The sequence below is a fragment of the Corvus cornix genome, chromosome 28, assembly GCF_000738735.6.
Source record: "Corvus cornix cornix isolate S_Up_H32 chromosome 28, ASM73873v5, whole genome shotgun sequence".
Taxonomy (NCBI): Eukaryota; Metazoa; Chordata; class Aves; order Passeriformes; family Corvidae; genus Corvus; species Corvus cornix.
The window spans coordinates 332,372-351,397 of record NC_046356.1 but is presented as its reverse complement, the minus strand read 5'-3'; the positions used below and the strand labels follow the sequence as shown (position 1 = coordinate 351,397).

General features: G+C 44.6%; 1 protein-coding gene across 7 annotated transcripts in view; it reads left to right on the top strand.

Annotated features, from left to right (window-relative positions):
* LOC104696922 (ceramide synthase 4-like) overlaps positions 1 to 18,979 on the top strand; it is a 44,655-nt gene extending 25,676 nt beyond the window's left edge. For all 7 annotated transcript variants that reach the window (XM_019293100.3, XM_039566443.1, XM_010411444.4 and 4 more), the window contains 9 exons: positions 1,497 to 1,614; positions 4,040 to 4,158; positions 6,119 to 6,176; positions 8,626 to 8,676; positions 12,459 to 12,551; positions 13,185 to 13,313; positions 13,558 to 13,664; positions 14,056 to 14,212; positions 16,898 to 18,979. In XM_019293100.3, coding sequence (XP_019148645.1) covers positions 1,497 to 1,614; positions 4,040 to 4,158; positions 6,119 to 6,176; positions 8,626 to 8,676; positions 12,459 to 12,551; positions 13,185 to 13,313; positions 13,558 to 13,664; positions 14,056 to 14,212; positions 16,898 to 17,089 — 1,024 coding nt within the window. In that variant the 3' untranslated portion in view covers positions 17,090 to 18,979. The remainder of the gene's footprint in view (positions 1 to 1,496; positions 1,615 to 4,039; positions 4,159 to 6,118; positions 6,177 to 8,625; positions 8,677 to 12,458; positions 12,552 to 13,184; positions 13,314 to 13,557; positions 13,665 to 14,055; positions 14,213 to 16,897) is intronic.
* The last annotated feature ends 47 nt before the right edge of the window (positions 18,980 to 19,026 follow it).

Below are 19,026 nucleotides of genomic sequence, written 5' to 3'. Positions count from 1 at the left end.
AGAGATGGTGACAAAGAACAATTGATACACAGGCACGTGGGTTGGCTGTGCAAAAGAAAAGTGGAAATGAGCTGTTATACGAGTGAGCAAAATGTGTACCCGTTCTGTGGTTTAACAGAAGTTACAGCATTCCTTAGGTAGGGGGTCTTTTTATAAAATTGCTTTTAAGACTTGTTAATTAAATTAAGAAATGAGTTCTTGAAAACTTCTAAAAGACCCTTCTGAAGGATGATGGACCTGAAATCGTCCCTAAAGACATGCATATGGAGTATAAGCTCTATGACTAGCAGAGACCACAGGTAACCACACCAGATAATCACAGCCATAAATATATCCCATTTATATCCCTATTTTGAAGTAGAACAGCTTTAAACACCTATGTTGTGAAATAGCTTTTGCAGCTTTTTTAAGCGAAGTGGAAAAAAAAAATAATTGTTCTGTATCCAAATCATTAGGGAGAAGTGATCAGAGGACCTGCCTGGACAGCAGCAGTGACCAGGCAGAGCAGGTGTGGGGTTCAGCACTCGCTGCCTCTGTCAGCTCAAACCATCTTCAGCACCAGTTTGCAGTCAGTAACACAGAGACACTTATCCAGTGGCAGTGTGTAAAAGGGAGCAATTAATAAAAACAGCTAATTCTAGAGAAATTCAAGTAAAATTCAGTTGATTTGGGTCTCTCTTTTTTTTTTAATATTGTTTGACAAGTTTCCTGTTTGTGCCATATTTATGCAGGCTCTCACTTCACGCCTTCGATGAGGATGTTTCCTGCTGCTGAGGTAGAGAGGAGTGTCAGTAGTGGAGGAGTTGAATTGTTGAGCACGGGAATTCTCTGAACAGTTTTCCTTGGATAACTTTCTTCTATTTATGCAGATTTCTTTTGCTTTATTTCACTGTGAAAGACTGAAGATGCACAGCTGGTGCAAACATCCATTCCTTGTGACAAGGTTTCTAGTTGTCATGTCCTTATTTTGCAACTGTGTTTGATTTATATTTGGAAACATGGAGGTAAGTTACTCCAGGAAAGACCAAGTGGCTTTCTGTTTCAGCAGGACATTTCTTCTACATTAATACTAGACCTCTGGCAGAGCCTCCCTCTTGATCCTGAGCCAAGGCCTTAGTTCAGGTGAATGCCATGTATGTTCCATGTTCTAGATCAAGCAGGAAACAGCATTTAGGCTTTATCACCAGTGTGGTACTCCCCATCAGCTGCAAGCAAGCCAGAGACCTGTGACTGGTGATGCAGAAGTTGACAAAGCAGGATACAGCATTTGCCAACCTCGTGTAAATTTGAATATCACAGCACAGAACTCAGAGCAGTAGGGTACAAGTCCAACAGTTCATACTGTAAGTTTGTGATTTTACCTGGTTAACAAGATACTCATGTTTAGATTCACATGTGGGAGGCAGCTGTTAGGTACTGCATCATGTTTTAACAGTGCTGCAAAATCAGAAATCATTGCTCTGGTTTCGGCTGACCCTTTGTGTTTTCTTTTGCAGAGCCGTAGCCCTGCCCCTCAGTACCAAACTGGGTGTGAGAGACAAGCAGAGACCAAAAGCTCAGCCCAACCCCGTGCTAGAAACATTCTATAGTACACGCCGCAAGAACCCTGGAGAGGTGAGTCCCTTCTTCCTTTGCTTTCCTTTAGATTTTGTGTCTTTAGCCAAAGAAAATCCCATCTGGGATCCTGAAGTTTAGCAATGCCATTCATATTTGGAAGCTCAGCAAAGGAAACACTGCAGCACGGGTCCTCCTGCAATGCCATCAGCTCTCAGTTCTGCTTCCGAACTCCTGGGAGGAGACAGTGCTCTCGAAGGAAATAGTGACAACTCCTGTTCCCTGCAGTGCTTACCTTATACACAGCACAAAATGCAGCACAGGGGGCTCTGCCTGAACGTCAGTGACACTTTCTTACTGTCAGGGTGCCCAGGGTGCCCAGAGAGGTGGTGGAGTTTATATCCATGGGAAAACTCAAAGCTCTCTGGACATAGTCCTTGACACCTGGCTCTATTTGAGCAGGGCCCATTGGACGAGGTGACCTCCATGGTCCCTTCCAACCCCAGCCATTTTGTGATGGCTTCTTTTCACATACTAGCAAATCCTGTAAAAAATTAGTCACATCAGCTGCCTTGAGTTGACTGCACGTGGCTAGTCCCTGCAGCTCAGCCAATGTGTCTTGCTTGATCTCCTAGTCCTTGACTGGGTTATTCTGTTGCCATGCAATCCATGAGTTTGAGATTGGCCTTGCAAGAAGCCAGAGTCTTTCTTGGTCATCATCACAGAGATTGTGAGGGGCATCAGAAACCTGCAAGCACAGCTGGTGGGTAGTTTTCCCCTGAGGGATAAGAAGAGTGATTTTCAAGAAATTGGCAAGATGACCCAGAGTTATAATGGCTGCTGCTGATGGGAAAAACCACTGGCAGGACTGTGAATTGTCAGGCGATTTTAGAATTTAATCTGGTCAGTGAAGTCACTGGGTGTGAACTCTGTGGTAGGGAAAGGAGTCTGATTTTCATTCAGCTTGTTTTTGTAGGCTTTCTCTTGGCCTCGAAGCACTAGCTGTGAACTCTTACCAAGGATGGGTGAGCAGGGGGCTCACCATGGGTTCCGGTCCCAAGGAACAATTCTACTGCAAACACATTGCTTCGACAAAGGTGTTGCAGCATGGTTTGTGCTGCAGTGGGGCATGAGGAGCTCCAGGACATGCAGTACTAGGTTAGAAATAAACGAAAAGAGGCTAAAATTGAAGTGTAGGCATTGGTCCCATCTCTGCAGCAGTGGGAAGGAGTGTTCTCAGGGACACTTGCCAGTGTGGTGGTCCCTAACCTTCCACTTGCCTTTCTGTCCCCAAAATCCAAAGATTTCTCAGTATAATTGCTTCTGTGGCAGAGATCTAACTCAAGACCTGGCTTTGACACCAGTTTTTTCCCACAGCTCTCCCTGCACCCCCGTTGCACTGAAGTGGTACATTTTATCCCAGCAGATCTGGGATTCCAGAACAGATCCTCACCATGAGACAGCAGCATGAGGTGGAGCAGGAGCTGCTACCTGGCTCTCTCCACTGCCCGGCTACACCTCAGCCAGTCTTCTGGCTTCCTTCCTCTCCCATGAGCTCTCAAACCGCTGCTTGGAGGCAGCTTTTACTTGTCCAATACAGTATGAGAGTTTGTAGTTCTTGGCAGCCTTTTCTTGGGAGGAATTCCACATGATGGAGCAATTGGAGAATATAAATTAGTGTCTCCGTTTGTCTCCACCACAAGAACAGAACTCAAAAAACAGCATATCTGAAAGCAGCATATCTGAAAATTGGTAATGAGCTTATTTTTGTACAGCATGCTCCAACTAGGTAAGTCACTCTCACATGATACCAATTAAGGTAAATGCACTCCATGAAAAACTATTGCTTTACTTAAAAAATAAGGCTATCCATGATGACACTTCCAAGTAGGAATATAAAACATGACAGACTTCTTTCTTGTCACATGCCAAACTCTTAACAGCCTAAGGACAAGAAGGAAGGTAATTGCAGGATTTCTGTGAGTAATCTATTGAAGAATTACCCCTAACAGGTTTACCAGAACAGGAGAATATCTGGCAGGAAAATGATGTTGCCTCTGCTCATGACGTTCATCATGATACTGCATCAGAATGCTGAGAGGCATGACAAGATTCAGTGCAGAACTATAAAATACTATTTAAGCTGCAGTGATCTTTCTTGGAGTGACAGATTTAAGGGATTTGGTCCCTGAAGACAGGGTGAGAAAGTGATTTGACAAGTCACAAGAGGAGACAAGACCAGTTTGAAACTGAGGAAGTTCACATAAAAAATGAGAAGTTTCAATAGTAGCATTAACAACCAACTGATTAGAGGGGAATTGAAAGATTTTCTGCTATCCAAGATCTTGACTAGGAATGGACAGCTTTCAGAAAGATGCCTTAGCCTGAACAGACTTGGGCTTGCCAGGGGCTCCAGCTGGGCTCTGTGGTGGGTCATGTGAGATATTGCCCTGGATCTGAACGTGCTGCCTCACCTGTTTTCCAGCGTGAGCTGCTCAGTTTAGCCAAGCAATGTCACCTGCCAGTGAGGAAGGTGGAGAAGTGGTTCCGGCGCCGGCGGAACATGGAGCGGCCCAGCCTGTCCAAGAAGTTCAGCGAGGCCTGGTGAGCAGGAGCACAAGCCATGAACGTCAGGTTTTCAAAGAAGCTGAGCTCCACAGACAGCTCACTGCCTCCCCCTGCCCTCTATCCCTACACAGAGAGATCCCAGCTCCCTGTGTGCCCTCCATCCCTGTGCAGAGAGCATTTTGGGTCTTCCCTGACCCACTTGGCTCTGCTGTAATTCTCTGCTGCTGCTCTGTTACAGAAACATTTCTTGCTTTTCCCCCCTTATTTGCAATTCCAAGTCTCCTTTTACTGCTGTACCTTTATTCCTTACTGGGCCCTTGTTTCTGACTTTTCCTGACTTTGTCAGACTGGCATTCTGCTCTGACACACATTTGTACCTGAAAAACTCTCTGCTGTTTACATCTTACTGCTTTGCTGCTGCTTTGGTACCTACTAAAAAGGCATCCTTTCTGTTGCCTTTCCTATAGTTTCCCTTTGCCTTCCTGCAACAAGATTCCTTCTGCTGCACCTTTTCTGCAACTATTTTGCACACTGTTGCTTTCAAACAGCCACAGGGTTCTGCTGTCATTTGACTTCAGCATCCTGAAAGTCACAAACTGGCACCCTTCCACAGGGGTGGAAACTTGTGAACAAAGAACAAAAACTGCCTTGGAAACAGCTGTGTGGAAATCCTCCTTGTTATGTGGAAGCACAAAATAAATAATCAGGTCAGCCAGATCTGAATGTCAGTCCTGGCTCAGCTTTTCACAGAAAAGGAGGATTCTCCACAACTTGGTTGGAATGCCTTATTTACAAGAGGCTGCTCTGCTATTTGTGTAAGGAATTGAGTTCTCCCAGGAAAGCCACAAAACTAAAAGAAATCATTAAATACCTGGAGTACTATTCATCTATCTAAAAGTGTGTATCCATAGGGTAGGCATCAACTTTGAGCTCATCAGCTTGTGCTCCATTTAACACTTCGCCTCTAATTCAAAACCCCTGCCTAAAAACCCTAATTCAATAAGAAGAAAAGGATATGTATTACTTATTTATAATATTCCAGATAGTTACAAATATTTACAGAAATAGTGACTAAGGAGTTGTAAAGCAACAGTGTTTATTCTGCCTCCATCCAGATGAAATGTCAGCTCTCCCTGCACTCTGATGATTTGTAGTAAATAGGAACAGTAAATAGGAAACAGTAAATCCTTTCCTGCCTCTGAACCCACTGAGGATAGTGTCCTTCCACCTGCTCTCTGTCACCATGTGCAGTCTGTAGACAGAATGTCTCTCTGATGTGACGTAGCAGCTTTGTAGAGTTTATTTTTGTCTTGGAATTCCTGGGGATTTCATTGACAGGTGGAGTCTCTCAAAATGCAGTTAAGTCTGAATTGTTACGGGGATTTTTGGAAATTAAAGGACTGGTTTAGACAGTTTTATTCCTTTGAATATTTCCTGTGGTTCATTCATTAATAACTTGCTTATTCTGTTGGGATAAAATTCCCCTCATTCCTTACTACGAGTGTGAATATTCAGGTGACCTGCCTCTGTCCACTGAACTGGGCAGTTTGTATGTACTTCTGTGTGGGTTTAATGTTGGTAAATCGTTATTGGCTCCTGACTGGGCCAAACATGACAGTAATTAGTTACTGTACATGATAACAAATTTAGCACACTGGATCTCCAAAGGCCATGGGGAGAGATTGGCATTGGTTCACTTTTACAAATTCAGCTGCTACTGCTGGGTAGCTTTGGGATTATTCTCTGAGTGATTTTAGTCAGTGAGATTCTTGTGTCTTCTGCCATCTCTATAGCAGAGGAATTGCTCTTTGTGAAGTCTGGGAAATGTGCTGGTAACATGCAAAGAGCTGCTCCTGTTTTGGTCAAACCTTGAAAATACAAACATGTGTCTTTGCCTTAATAGTATTGTTCTTTGAATTAGTGTGAGGATACACAGACTTTCAGCTCAGGCATTAACGAATGGGATTCTAATGTCCTTTGTTTTGTTTGTTTGTAGCTGGAGATTTACATTTTACATCATTTCTTTCTTCACCGGACTCGCTGTCCTGTACGATGTGAGTACACAAGCAGTCACCTGCTGTTCTACCCAGCCAGTGCCTGCAAGAATGGCAGAATTTGTTGTCAAACATGTCTTTTCAGACCCTCTTCTAGAGGTTTTCCATACAGGTTGGTGTGTGTCCCCTGCATAGCACACTTAGGAGACCACAGACATACTGGATCATGCTTATTTGAAGGACTCCAGGACCAAGATGTTCCCTCTTCTTCTGGCAAAGCAGAAGACAGCTGGGATTGTGTAAAAGTGCATTTCTGCAGGGTAGGAGATAGAACACTTACCTAAGCTGGAAGCTGCAGGGCCTGTTTGTGTGTTGTATCCAATACCTCTTTAAAGTAAAGAGATCAGCCTTCCTTTGGAGCATAGACTGTAATTTCATAATTTTATCTGTTAATTTTCTGTTCCTTACCCAGGATATGATTGGTTCAGGCTCATGCCTCTGCCTTTTCTCCAATTTGATAAATAAGTGAGTCCTCTGGATACAAATCGAGCTGCCTCACCAGGCAGAAATGGTAACAAGAGCCATGGGTATGCTCTAGTCCCTGAGCTGTGGTCACTGAGCTGGGACTGGGGGCACTGGCCATCCTCTGCCTGTGTTTTAAAGGTTCCCCTGACTCTTTTGTTGCATCTGGTTCCCTAGGTGAGCTTTGCAAAAGTCTTCTGGTACAGTCTGATGGGTTAAGTGATGGAAAATGGTCACATCCCAAGGCAGCAGGCACAAACTCTCCTTGTAACTCCTCATTATTGTAACAAGTGAAGGACTTCTGAACTTACACAGACTTTCAAGTCAGATTTTAAGGTACTCAAGAGTATGAGGGTTATAAGATGAGCTAGCTGAGGAGTAAGGTATCTGAATCCCAGCTGCAGTGTTTTGTGGATCTGCACGTCGAAACAGAAGGCTGTTCTTTGAGACCAGCTATTGAAATTTGGTCTGGATGGTCTGCTTAGCATTGTACAATGTTGCCCTGTGGCAACAAGGGGCAAAATCATATTCTTCTGTACATTATCTGTCCATTATATGGATGAAATATAATTCGCACTTTTTGTGGCTCCTGTCTTTATTAAACACACATCTTACAATTTTCACAAAAAAGGGAGACATCCATCCTACAGACAGCACCTCTACATGCTGTAGCAAATATGTTATTCTGTTACCTAAATTGTACTAAAATGACTACATTAAAAAGAAGGACAAAGAACTAACATGACAGGGCATATCTGCATGTGAGATTTCCTGAATTTCACGTGTTTACTTTGTAACCTGAGTAGCTTTTTAACGTGCATATGTTTTTGTGAAGCACCCTTCTTTCTTTAGGAGAAAAGCAAATTTTAAATTCTGTATTAGTAGTTTTAGACTGATAGCAAAAACCTCTGCCCATGAGTCAGTGAAACAGCCTGTAACAAAGGAAAGTTATCTTCCAGTAGGCCACCAGAAATCAGCTGTATTTGCTGAGAGTAGAGGAATGATGAAATTCAGGGATCTGGAGTTCCTTTTTAGCTTAGGTAAGCAGTATGCTGTAGTTGTTTCACAGTTTTTGCTTTGTCCTTTCTGGTTCTATATCACACATCTCTCCTGGTTCTGTACATGTATTTGGTGTAAATTCTACTCCCAACCCCACTCCTGGACAGCGGGGACTGTGTCTGTTCCAAATTATCACTGCACCTAAAACTACTGCCTCCTGTTCCCCCTCTGCCTTGCCCACGCACCAGCAGTGCTCAGTGAGAAGAAGAAATGCTGCCTTCTTGCCTCAGCTCTGATACCTGGAGCCCTATAGAACTTAGAGAAAATTACCCTCATAGGTGTGAGGCATTGCTTTGTTCTGTGAGCTCAGATCCAGTCTGGGCACAGCACCAGGCAGAGCATGCTCCATGCAGGGAGGACTCTTGGGGCCTTTAGTTGCAACATTTCTATGAAAGTTTCAGAACTGCCAAGTTCTAAACTACCAATTTTCTATTAAATAGAGCAGGATCTTTTCAGAAGTTCATTACTTAACAAACCTCAGCAGAACCTTCACTGTTAGAGGAAAAACCACATAACCTGACAGACCAGTTTTCAGCTTTCTATCCACATTTAAGTGTTATGTCTAAATCACAGATATTCCTAATGAAATACTTGTAAGATTATTTTTAAATGCTGAAAACACCACCACCACCTCAAACTTGTAGGAGACTGCAGAAAGCTGGGAGGAGTCTTCTCTGAGCTATTTTATTTGGAAGGCTAAATAGTGTGTGAGATTTCAGGCAAATAGCCACAATTTGGAAATGTCACAAGCAGATGCACGTCGTTCTAGTGGAAATCTCTTGCCATCTGGATTCCAGAAAGCGCGACCAGCTCTGCCTGTAATAAAACACAACAAAATCTATAGCAGTAACAAACTAAACGAATTAGACAATTGACAAGAAAAGAACTGCTCTGATATTCTCACATACATCTTGCATTTTTGTTGCAGAAGCCTTGGCTTTGGGACCATAGAGAGTGCTGGACAGGATATCCACAACAGGTGAGTCACACGAGGGGAAATTGCTGTTACAAATCTTCTATTGTGTTTCTGTATTTTTTGAAAATTGGATTATATTAGTGACAAAAAGAGGACACTGAATTAAATTCAGACACAGAAGACCTAAGAATTCAAAGCCAGACCCTCATCTAGGGAGAACATCTTCGTGCCTGGTGTCATCTAAACACAAGAAAAGATGAATTGGCAGAGGACTTTGTCACTACGAAGAGAAAGTGAAGATTTACATTCCAGGGTTTTTTGTCTGACAGTCAAAGCCAGAGCAAGACCCCTTGACTGTGTGTGGAGGTTGCAAACCCATAAAGGGAAAAGTAATGCCCAATTCTAACAGTGTGAGCCGCAGGAAATGTAATGGGACAAATGACTGAAGAGTGAGGCAAAGCCTTTCAAGACGAGTTCTGAAAAATCCAGTATTGCTCTAAGGCCGAAATTTTACGGGCAGATCTGTAGTTCTGTGTAAAAATGAAACCATGCAAACAAGTGGGGCTTGAATAGGAATGTAAGACTGAAAGGATCACTCGGGTCCCCCTGTCTCTTGCTCTGTACACTTGCAGTATGTGTCTTGTCAAAAACACTCAGAGCCTCCATAATGGCACACTGTGATGGACTGACCCTGGCTGGCCAGTGTGCCCACCAAGCCCATTTTTCTCCTCCCTTCTCAAATGGAACAGGGGGAGAAAATACAGCAAAAGGCTCATCGGTTGAGATAAGTGCAGGGAGAGAGCAGTCCCCAGTTACCATCACGGACAAAACAGGCCTGACTTGGGGAAAAATTATTTTAATTTACTATTAATCAAATAAGAGTAGATTAATAAGAAATAAACCCAAATCTTAAAAACACCTTCCTGCACCCCTCCCTTCTTCCTGGGCTTAACTTCACTCCCACATTCTCCACCTCCCCCACTGCAGTGGTGCAGCGGGGATGTGGAATGGGGGTTGTGGTCAGTTCATCACACCTTGTCTCTGCTGCTCCTTCCTCCTGCTCCAGCAGCAGGGTCCTCCAGTGGGAGACAGCTCTCCATGTACCTCTCCACTGTGGGTCCTTCCCACAGGGTGCAGTCCCTTAGGAACTGATGGCTCTATCATGGTTCACCACAGGTCCACAAATGCTGCCAGGAGCCTGCCCCAGCACAGGGTCTCCACAGGGTCAGAGCTTCCTTAGGGCACATCCCCCTGCTCTGGTCAGGGGTCCTCCAGGGACTGCAGGAACTGGACTTCTGCCCCTGTGGGCCTCCATGGGCTGCAGGGGCACAGCCTGTATCACCATGGGCTGCTGGGGAATCTCTGCTCCTCTTCCTCCTGCGCTGACCTGAGGGTCTGCAGAGTTGTATCTCATATTCTCACTCCTCTCTTCACATCACTCTTGCCCAGCAGTTTTTTCCATTCTTAAATACATTGTCCTCAAGGCACTGCCGCTGTTGTTCATGGAGCCAGTGGCAGATCTGTCTTGGAGGTGTCTGGAACTGGCTCTGTTGGACAGGGGGCAGCTTCTGGCATCTCAGAGAAGCCACCCCTGCCCCCAACCCTGCTACCAAAACCTTTCCACATAAATCCAACACACACCCATTTTCCAACATTTGTAACAAACAGAAAAGACCGAAACCAGGGCTGGTCATGTCCCAGTGGCAAAGAGCAAGCCAAGGACAAACCTGTGTATTAGCAGGAACAATACAAATACAACACAAATGTATTAATGACAATTTCTACTAAACAGACCATGCCCTGTGCTACAGACAAGGACAAAAGAAACACCTATTCTCCCAAATAGTCTGATCTTCGGGGGGAAAAAAGTAGCTTCTGATCCTAGAGGTGATCCAGAGCTCCTGTTTGGATAACCTGGAGTGTGACCAGCACATACCAGCTAGGGAAATGTTCACATCCTCCCTGGAGGGGGATCCAGCTGTGCTTCCTCTTGTGGCCAATCGCTGGTGCTACAAAGGAAAACAAACTAAGATTTATCAAGGCCATAAATAACCAGTTGGTATTTGGGAGCACAGTACTCCACGTTCCTTTGGAAATGGTTGCAAAGCCCCTTTAGTAATAGTAATTATTTATCAAATAGATTCAGGTTTAAGGAGGTCATATAGTGCCACAACAGCAAAATTGCTGTTAAATAACAAGATCTTGCAGAGTGGGTCTAAGCTTTCAGGTTCTCAGCTGTAAAAGCCCAGATAATTTACCCTGAAGAATGTGAATTATATTTCCTGCTGGGATTGAGTTTTCTCCCCATTACTTTGATTAAACTGGAAAATCTGTGACAGAGTGCAGGGTATCTGAAGCATCCTCAAGTCTAAAAACTGAATGATTTATTCAGCTACTCCTTTTCCACCATAATGAATTGGTTTATGTCGTTTTTAAAGCTCTGTACTGTCTGCTCAGGAATCTGAACAGTGCTGAAGAAATCCTAAAAATATTCATGATCTTCATGGTGGTTCCCTAAATGTTTGACATGGTGTGGTAAAGTGGAATTTCCCCTGCTGGTTGATTTCGTTGTGGCACAGAGAACATTTAGTAAGTGAGCATGTTGTTCAGTTGAAGTCTTTCCCTCTGTAGCTACAGGAACTAGCTTTGTTGATTTGGTTGCTGTTTTGGGTTTTCATGGCCTGGTTTTGGTAGCAGGAGGCTACAGGGGTGGCTTCTGTAAGAAGCTGCCAGAATCTTCCTCCATGTCCAGCACAGCCAATCCCTGACAGCTCCGAGGATGGACATGCTGCTGGCCAAGGCTGGGCCAGTTAGAAATAGTGGTAACACTTCTGTGATAACAGATTCAAAAAGAAAGAAAAGAAAGTTATTGCACAGTTGTATTTGCAGCCAGAGAAGAGTGGGGGAGAACATGTGAGAGGAACAACTCTTCAAGATCAGTGAAGGAGGAGGGGGAGGAGGTGCTCCAGGCACCAGAGCCGAGATTCCTCTGCAGGCCGTGGTGAGACCGTGGGGGAGCAGCTGTGCCCCTGCAGCCCCTGGGGATGCAGAGATCCACCCGCAGCCCTGGGGATCCCTGGGGATGCAGAGATCCACCCACAACCCATGGAGGTGCCCACGCCGGAGTGGGTGGATGCCTGAGAAGAGGCTGTGACCCCGTGGGAGACCTGTGGAGAGAGGAGCCCTGCTCCCAGGTTGGAGCAGCCTGTCCTTGAAGGACTGCACCCTGTGGAAGAACGACCCAAGCCACGGCAGTTTGGGCAGGGCTGTTTTCCGTGGGGTGGACTCACACTGTCGCAGCTCACAGAGAGCTGTTGCCTGTGGGATGGGCTCATGTCAGAGAAGTTCATGAAGAACTGTGTCCTGTGGGAGGGACCCCGCAGTGCAGCAGGGGAACAATTCCTCTCCCTGAGCAGCAGGAGAAGCCACAGGTGATGAACTGACCATAACCCCCATTCCCATCTCCTTGCACCACTGGGGTAGGAGGTGGAGCTGGGAAGGAGGGACGGGCAGGGGGAAAGGTGTTTTTAAGGGTTTATTTCACTTCTCATGATCGTGCTCTGATTTTGTTAGCAATGAACTTAATTCATATCTCTAATTAGAGTCTCTTTTTCCCATGACTGTATTTGATGAGCTATCTCTCATGGTCCCTATCTCAACTCATGAACCCTTTGTTATATTTTCTCTTCTCTGTCCAGCTGCACAGAGAGAGCGGCTTTGGTGGCTGCCTGGCATCCAGTCAGCATCAACCCACTACAGTTGTATTTTGCCTTGAAAGGAGTTTTGACTTGCAGCCCTTGTACTAATGTATCTGATGGGTATTTCCCTATCTCTCCCTCTCACAGCCTCTCCAACCCTCCCTGTTCTGGTACTACATGCTGGAGCTCTCCTTCTACTGGTCACTGGTCTTCACCTTGCCCTTCGATGTGAAGAGGAAGGTGAGTGGCAGTCTCAGGGAAGAATCAAGTACAAATAGGACACAAGCTGAACACTCAGGAGAGTGGTCTGTTAGAGCATGTGTATAGTGCTAGTCAAGGTTTTGTGGGACTCTCTCCTTGCCCATTCACAGGAATTTCCACTCGGTCACTGGCTTTCTCTTCTCTGGGAAGTGGAGAACACCAACCCTGACATAGAAAGATGCAAAGTACTGCAGAGTTCTCAATCCATACTTAAAAGCCAAACATAAAAATTGCTCTTCTGCAACTCTTCTAGGGTGCACTGATCACAGAGACAGGAAAAGAGGTGGTTCTCTGCCAGTAAAGCTGCTTGTGTTCCTGGTGCCAGTGTCCCAATAGACAGAGTGCAGCATCAGATCATGGCTGGTGGAGGGAGAGAATGTTCTTTGTTGTGAGATCCTAAGTTTATACCACAAGCTCTTCCTTCCTGGGTCTCTTGGTTGCCTACATTTCTAGAATGTGTTTGGTAAAAGAATTACGTGGGTAAGACATTGCAGTGGGAGGTTTCTTAGTCACTGGGTAGAGAGATATCATTGCTACCTGCAGGAACCACTCTTGGACTGGGGCAGGAGGTGCATTGTGTATTTTATTCTCTGCTGTTCCCTTTCTCATCAGGATTTCAAGGAGCAGATAGTCCATCATGCTGCAACCATCTTCCTGATCAGTTTTTCGTACTGTGCCAACTACATCCGCATTGGGACGCTGGTGATGGTGATTCATGATGCCTCTGATTGCTTCCTAGAGGTGAGCCAGCCACAGCCTAATTAGCAATGGTGCTCTTCAGACACAGAGTGCCCTTCTAACACAACATAGGCCAGGCACTGGGGTGTTCCACAGATCCCTCGTGCTGCTCTGCTGACCCAGCTGAGGGTGCTGGGCAGAGCTGGGGTTACCTGCAATGCAGGTTGTGTTGTACCTGTCTCATTAGCCCCTGGAGTGTGTGCAGATGCTGTCTTGGCTGCTGTTCTATTGTTCTTTCTCCTTGCAGCCAACTAAGATATTCAATTACATGAAGTGGAAAAAAACTTGTGACAGCCTCTTCATGATCTTCTCAGCTGTTTTCCTGATCAGCCGCCTGGTCATTTACCCCTACACGTGAGTCTGCTGCAGTGAGGGGACATGGAAAAGCTGCCTTCTGAGGGACAGGATGATTAGCTGGGTGCTGCAGCCTTTGCTTTTCAGTCCTGGGGCATGTGTTCCTGCCCTTTGCACAGGCTGAAGTGCCACATGGCTGCTGCCTTGGGGTAAACAAGGGTGCTCTGCCTTGGAGTTTATAGAGCAGTCTTGAAGCCCTGAAGGGTGTTGCAGAGGAGGAGCCCTGGGCTAGTGGCTTTATCCTGTGGGGTGGGGAACTGATAGTTGGCTCACATGTAAAGATGGAAGTGGCTGATCTGAAACTTCCTCTGTGACTACAAATTTCTGGGGCTTAATTGTGGCCCTACTAACAACATGCTTTCCCTCCACTGCAATTCCCTCTGTTTTGCAGAGTGCTTTATAACACCTACTATTACTCCATGGAGATATTCCAACCCTTCTTTGGATATTACTTTGTGAATGTTCTCCTGATAATTCTGCAGTTGCTCCATGTCTTCTGGTCCTGCCTAATTATTCACATGGTCTACAAGTTCATCCTCCAGGGCACGGTATGCATCAGTTTGTAGTATCCTTTACATCACACGGTGGGGGGAGGGTCCACCTAGACTGCTTGAGAACACAAGGGTCCATCTGGCATGGATTCCTTATTGTTCTAGTGAAATTGTACATGTACATTACCAACAGTGAGGTGGAAGGAAGCTCATTAATATTAGGGAAAGTTGACTCAAAAAATTTTTATGAGTCACTACAATATTGGGTCCACTTTTGATGCTTATATTCAACAAAAATGCAGATTGGACTCCAGGAGAGGTGTCTGTGAACAAAGCCAGTGACATCTGAGTAAAAATCCCAACACTTTGTGCAGTGTGATTTGCATTTGTAACAAGAATAAGAAATCAAGGCAGATAAAATTGTCATGATTGGTGAGGCCAGTGCAAAAGTGCTTCCCTTATTGTACAGGATTTTCAATTACAGTTGTGTTATGGTACTGTAGATTTCTACACAGTAGGTATTTCTATCTAAATCAGCTGCCTGGGCTCTTCTTGCAACAGTGGAGGGCAACAGGCATGCCCAAATCATGATCCATTCCATACTGTACCTGGCAGTGCTGCTCAACAGGCACAGAGCAACCAGAGATGAGTATCTGAGCTCCAGCTGTGTAAACTGAAGTGAAATGCATCCCACATCCCACTCTTTCTGGCCTGTAGTATTTGCTGTGAGACCAAACTGCTGCTCAGCATGACATTCTTCCCAAAATCAAAGCCATGACTGGCCACATGCCAAGGACGCGGTCCAGAGGTGAACAGTCAGTGCCTCGTGGGAGCTGACCTCAGAGCCCAGGATGATTTGTTTTATTAGTATCCAACTGAGGAATTCTGTCTTACAGGAACTGAGAGCAAGCACGGAAGGCTCCTCTTTATCCGTATTGTCCCCATTTTCTTTATCTGCCTTCCCTTAAGGTAGCACAGAGCAAATTACTTGCAAATCAGGAAATGGGGCTGGAAATGAAGATGCAACTGAAGACAGCCTTTTATTGTTTTCCTAGTTTTTGTGTGGGCTGAATTACCACTGCAGTTACTGTAATGTAAAACGATGAGGTAATAAATAGTCTTATTAGAAAGAAAAGAACCATCAGGGAGGAAGATCCTGGAGTATGTCCAGAATTTTTCCTATTTTATCTAAATCGATCTGCCAGATTTGATGTAAAAATATATTTGAAATATTTCACTGTGTTGAGCAGTTGTAGTGGTTTGGTCCAAGATACTCAAAAAAAAAAAAAAGCAAAAAAATTTGTCCTAAACAGAACTGTTTCAGTGACAATATTCAGTAGCCCAGAGCAGCATCAGGAATACAGGACATTCTCTCTTTGAGAGCCATGAAACTCATTCTACAATCAGTTCATGTTCTTCTTGCAGGCCTTTCTGGTCTCCATGGTTTTCCTCTCTGGCTACAGGATAATCCTTACCACCTTCTCACATGATGTTCCCTAATCCCCAGTAATTAGAACTCAGCCTAGATCCTGAAGTACGACTTTTACTCCCTCATAGAGGGAGCAGCTTTATTGTTCCTTTGGGAATCTTGCCAGATTTAAGGCCTCAGCCACATTCTCTGGCTATAAATGGATAAATGTAGAAATATTGACTATAATTTGTCCTTAAGATGCAGATCCAGACTCCTGCATATTTCCTGAACTGTCACTTCCAGGGTGAGGTGCAGGTTGTTCACAGCAGATAGCATCTCCCACCCGTACCGTCCTTGGAGGCAGATTGAATTCAGTGCAAGTTTAGATTTTTACAAATCCTGTCTGCATCTGGTTGTAATGATATCTGGAAAGAGCATAAACCCAAATAGAGTTCTCAATATGATCTGAGAGATCTCAAGAACAATGGACCATAAATGGAGACTAAGTTTCTGGGCAGTACCTGATTTGCCCCTGAGCAGTTTCTAAAGCTCAGGTCACAGAAGGTGTTTGCAGTTTTCCCTCTTTCAAACAAGGAGTGTGACACTGTGAATTTGTCCCCAATTCTGACATCTTATATGGCAGAGTAGAGACAGCCTGAGAAGCCAGGGAGTGCTGAGCTGCTTTTTCTAAACTGTCATTTTTATCCCATTATTTCTTTTTTGCCTTCCTTTTAAGGCAATGAATTAAATATTTACAGAAGTGGATTATAGGTCTCTCAGTCAATAAACAGCAAGAGGAAAAGCCTGACCATAAAACTGAATGTAGTCAGAGTGGAGTGGCTTTGTGTTGAGCCTTTGGTTTGTTTGGAAGTGTGCGTTTCCAGCCTGTCCCAAGCAGTGTTGTCAGCCCGCAGCCACCCAGGCCATGTGTAGACAGAAGTTAGCTCCTTGTCCCTTTTGGAAGGTGTAAAAGAGCTTGATTAATGGCTCCATCCTTCTCCCACAGGCTGATGACCAAGGGCAGCAATGTGGATTTACTCAGGCTTACACAGTTGTCCTCAGTCCTGGGCATGTGTGGTTTTGTTTTGCTTCTCAGCCTGTTAATTGCTAATGTGTATCAGGGTCACAGGTGAGATTCCAGTGAGACTTCAGTCAAAGAGGCAGGGAGAACCTGTTCCCAAGGGTAATGTAAAAGCTGAGGGGACAGAGCAGGACTGTGCTGAGGGTGAGTGGCTGAGGCAGCAGGTGCATGGTCAGCCTGTGGCTCAGCCAGCACTGCTGCTTGTGCAACTGCTGTGTTTGTCTGGCTTCTCACTTACCTGTTTTCGTAGATGGAAAAGGACATGAGAAGTGATACAGAAGAAAGTGACAAGGATGAAGAAAGAGATAAAATTAGGGAAAAGGAGAAAAATGGGATCACGTATTTCAGCAACGTCACAAGCAATGGTTACATCCAGAGGAATGGGTCTGAGCCCCTGAACAACAGAGCCCACCTTGCCAACGGCCACACCAAGGAAAGATAGCTGCTGTCCATGTGCTGCTGGTCTGGCCTCCAGAGAACCCAGGCCACCATCTGTAGATACAGTTTTGCTCACTGTGTAGATAAAATGGAGTGCAATTGCAGTATTGTAGCTGAATTCCTGCTTCCCATAAACAGAAGTGTTTCTAGTCAGTGATATTTGAAGGAAGTTTTTTGTCTTCCTTCAGTAAAAGCTTACTATAGGTTGTAGTCTCAAAACAAATAGCAAGGGATCAAAGTGGTTTGACTTGTATTAAGACTGTACCATAATTGTTGTCAAATGTGTTAATCTTGAAAAATACTTCAGAAATAAAAAGGTGGATAAACTCTGGCAGTGTCAAGTTTTACCCACCTAATGTTTGATAGGAATCTGCTTAGCCTGGATCAGCCTCTGGAGGCCCTGGCCTATTGCCAGTAATTATTATGGCTGACAAGTGACAAATCTTATCACTGGGATACCTCTTCTGAGAAAACAGGTGCCCTGTACACACTTACAAAATTAAAACTGAGCATTGTGAAATGAAAGCTTTGGAAAGGCATAAGATAAAACATGTTCTTCTCAAAGGAGGTACTCTTTGTGCCAGTGACCAGTTTTTGTAATGCTGTTATCTCAGTGCCTACTTCTTGCTCCTAAGGAGAGAACTCCAAAGCCCAGGCTGGAGGAGTACCCACACAAATCACATTGGCAGAGCTAGAAATTCCGGACAGCTGTTTCTCAACTGTCAGGTAATCCTCTAAACCTGTCTTGGAAGGAAGTAGTCAGGAGAAGGGAGGTGACAAGGAATTATATAGTCTAGAAGACAGCACTGACTAAAGTGTTCATGTTTTCACTTAGTGTGACTGGCACAGTGGGAAATGTTTACAGAGTCAGCTTGTGGCAAGAAGGCGATACATTTCCCCTGTCCTCAGAGGAAAAAGGGTCCAGAGAAAATCTGCTGAACCTTATGGAATAATGCTTTAGCATGGCCTTCTAACTTTAGGGCCTTTGCCTACGTGTATCAAGAACAGCAAGTATAAAGCAGTGGTCCATGAAGTCATGATGTAGTGCTGATTCAGTTTGTTTAGTTGCCTTATCTTGCATCATGAGTAGTCTTAGATTTTTGGATTGTGCAATCTCTTAAAACATTTAAATTAGCGTTATGTGAATTTCTGTTTTATTGGTCACTTAATCTATGAAACTGAAGTATTACCAGATTGACTGTAATGAGTGCAGGGACTTAGACTGCCGAGGCCATGCAGACACCTCTCTTTATGTACCTAGTGCTAACTGGGCGGGGATGGGACGTGGACCAAGCAAATGCCTTATTTGAGGAGGTGGTGCACATGTTTAAGTTATAAAGCAAGTGACAGCACAGGAAGACAAGAGGATTTTCATCAATCCACTCAGGTCACCTGTGACTGAGAAGCTTTGATCTGAGCTTGTGTATGCTCATCTTCAGTTTCAGTCAAAATACATTTGGATAATTGGATTTCTAAAGGAATTGGATAATTTCAGAAAGGAAAAAATGGTTCCAGCATGTGTGATTCCAGGGCAATAGCATGCTGTGGGAGGAGAGCATCTGCTCCTGCATTGTCATTTAAATCTTGATTTGCTGAAGATAGTCTGCCTCTGGAGCCTTAGCTCAGCTGGTGAGAGCATGGTGTTAGGGTTATGGGTTTGATCCCTGTATGGGCCATTCATTTAAGAGTTGGACTCGATGTTCCTTCTGGGTCCCTTCCAATGCAGAATATTCTGTCATTCTGTGCTCATTGGAAGTTGGAAGCACATGTTCTGTACGCTGTGATCTGAGCGTATGGTTTCACCTCTCTGCAGGTAGTGTGCTCAGGAGAGATGGTTATGTATCATTTTGTACTACTGAATGTAAATGTTCTTTATAAATTACTTTTAAAGGTTTGATTGTCTGGTCTCTTTTCTACTTCTTTAAGCACCAGGAGGTAAAC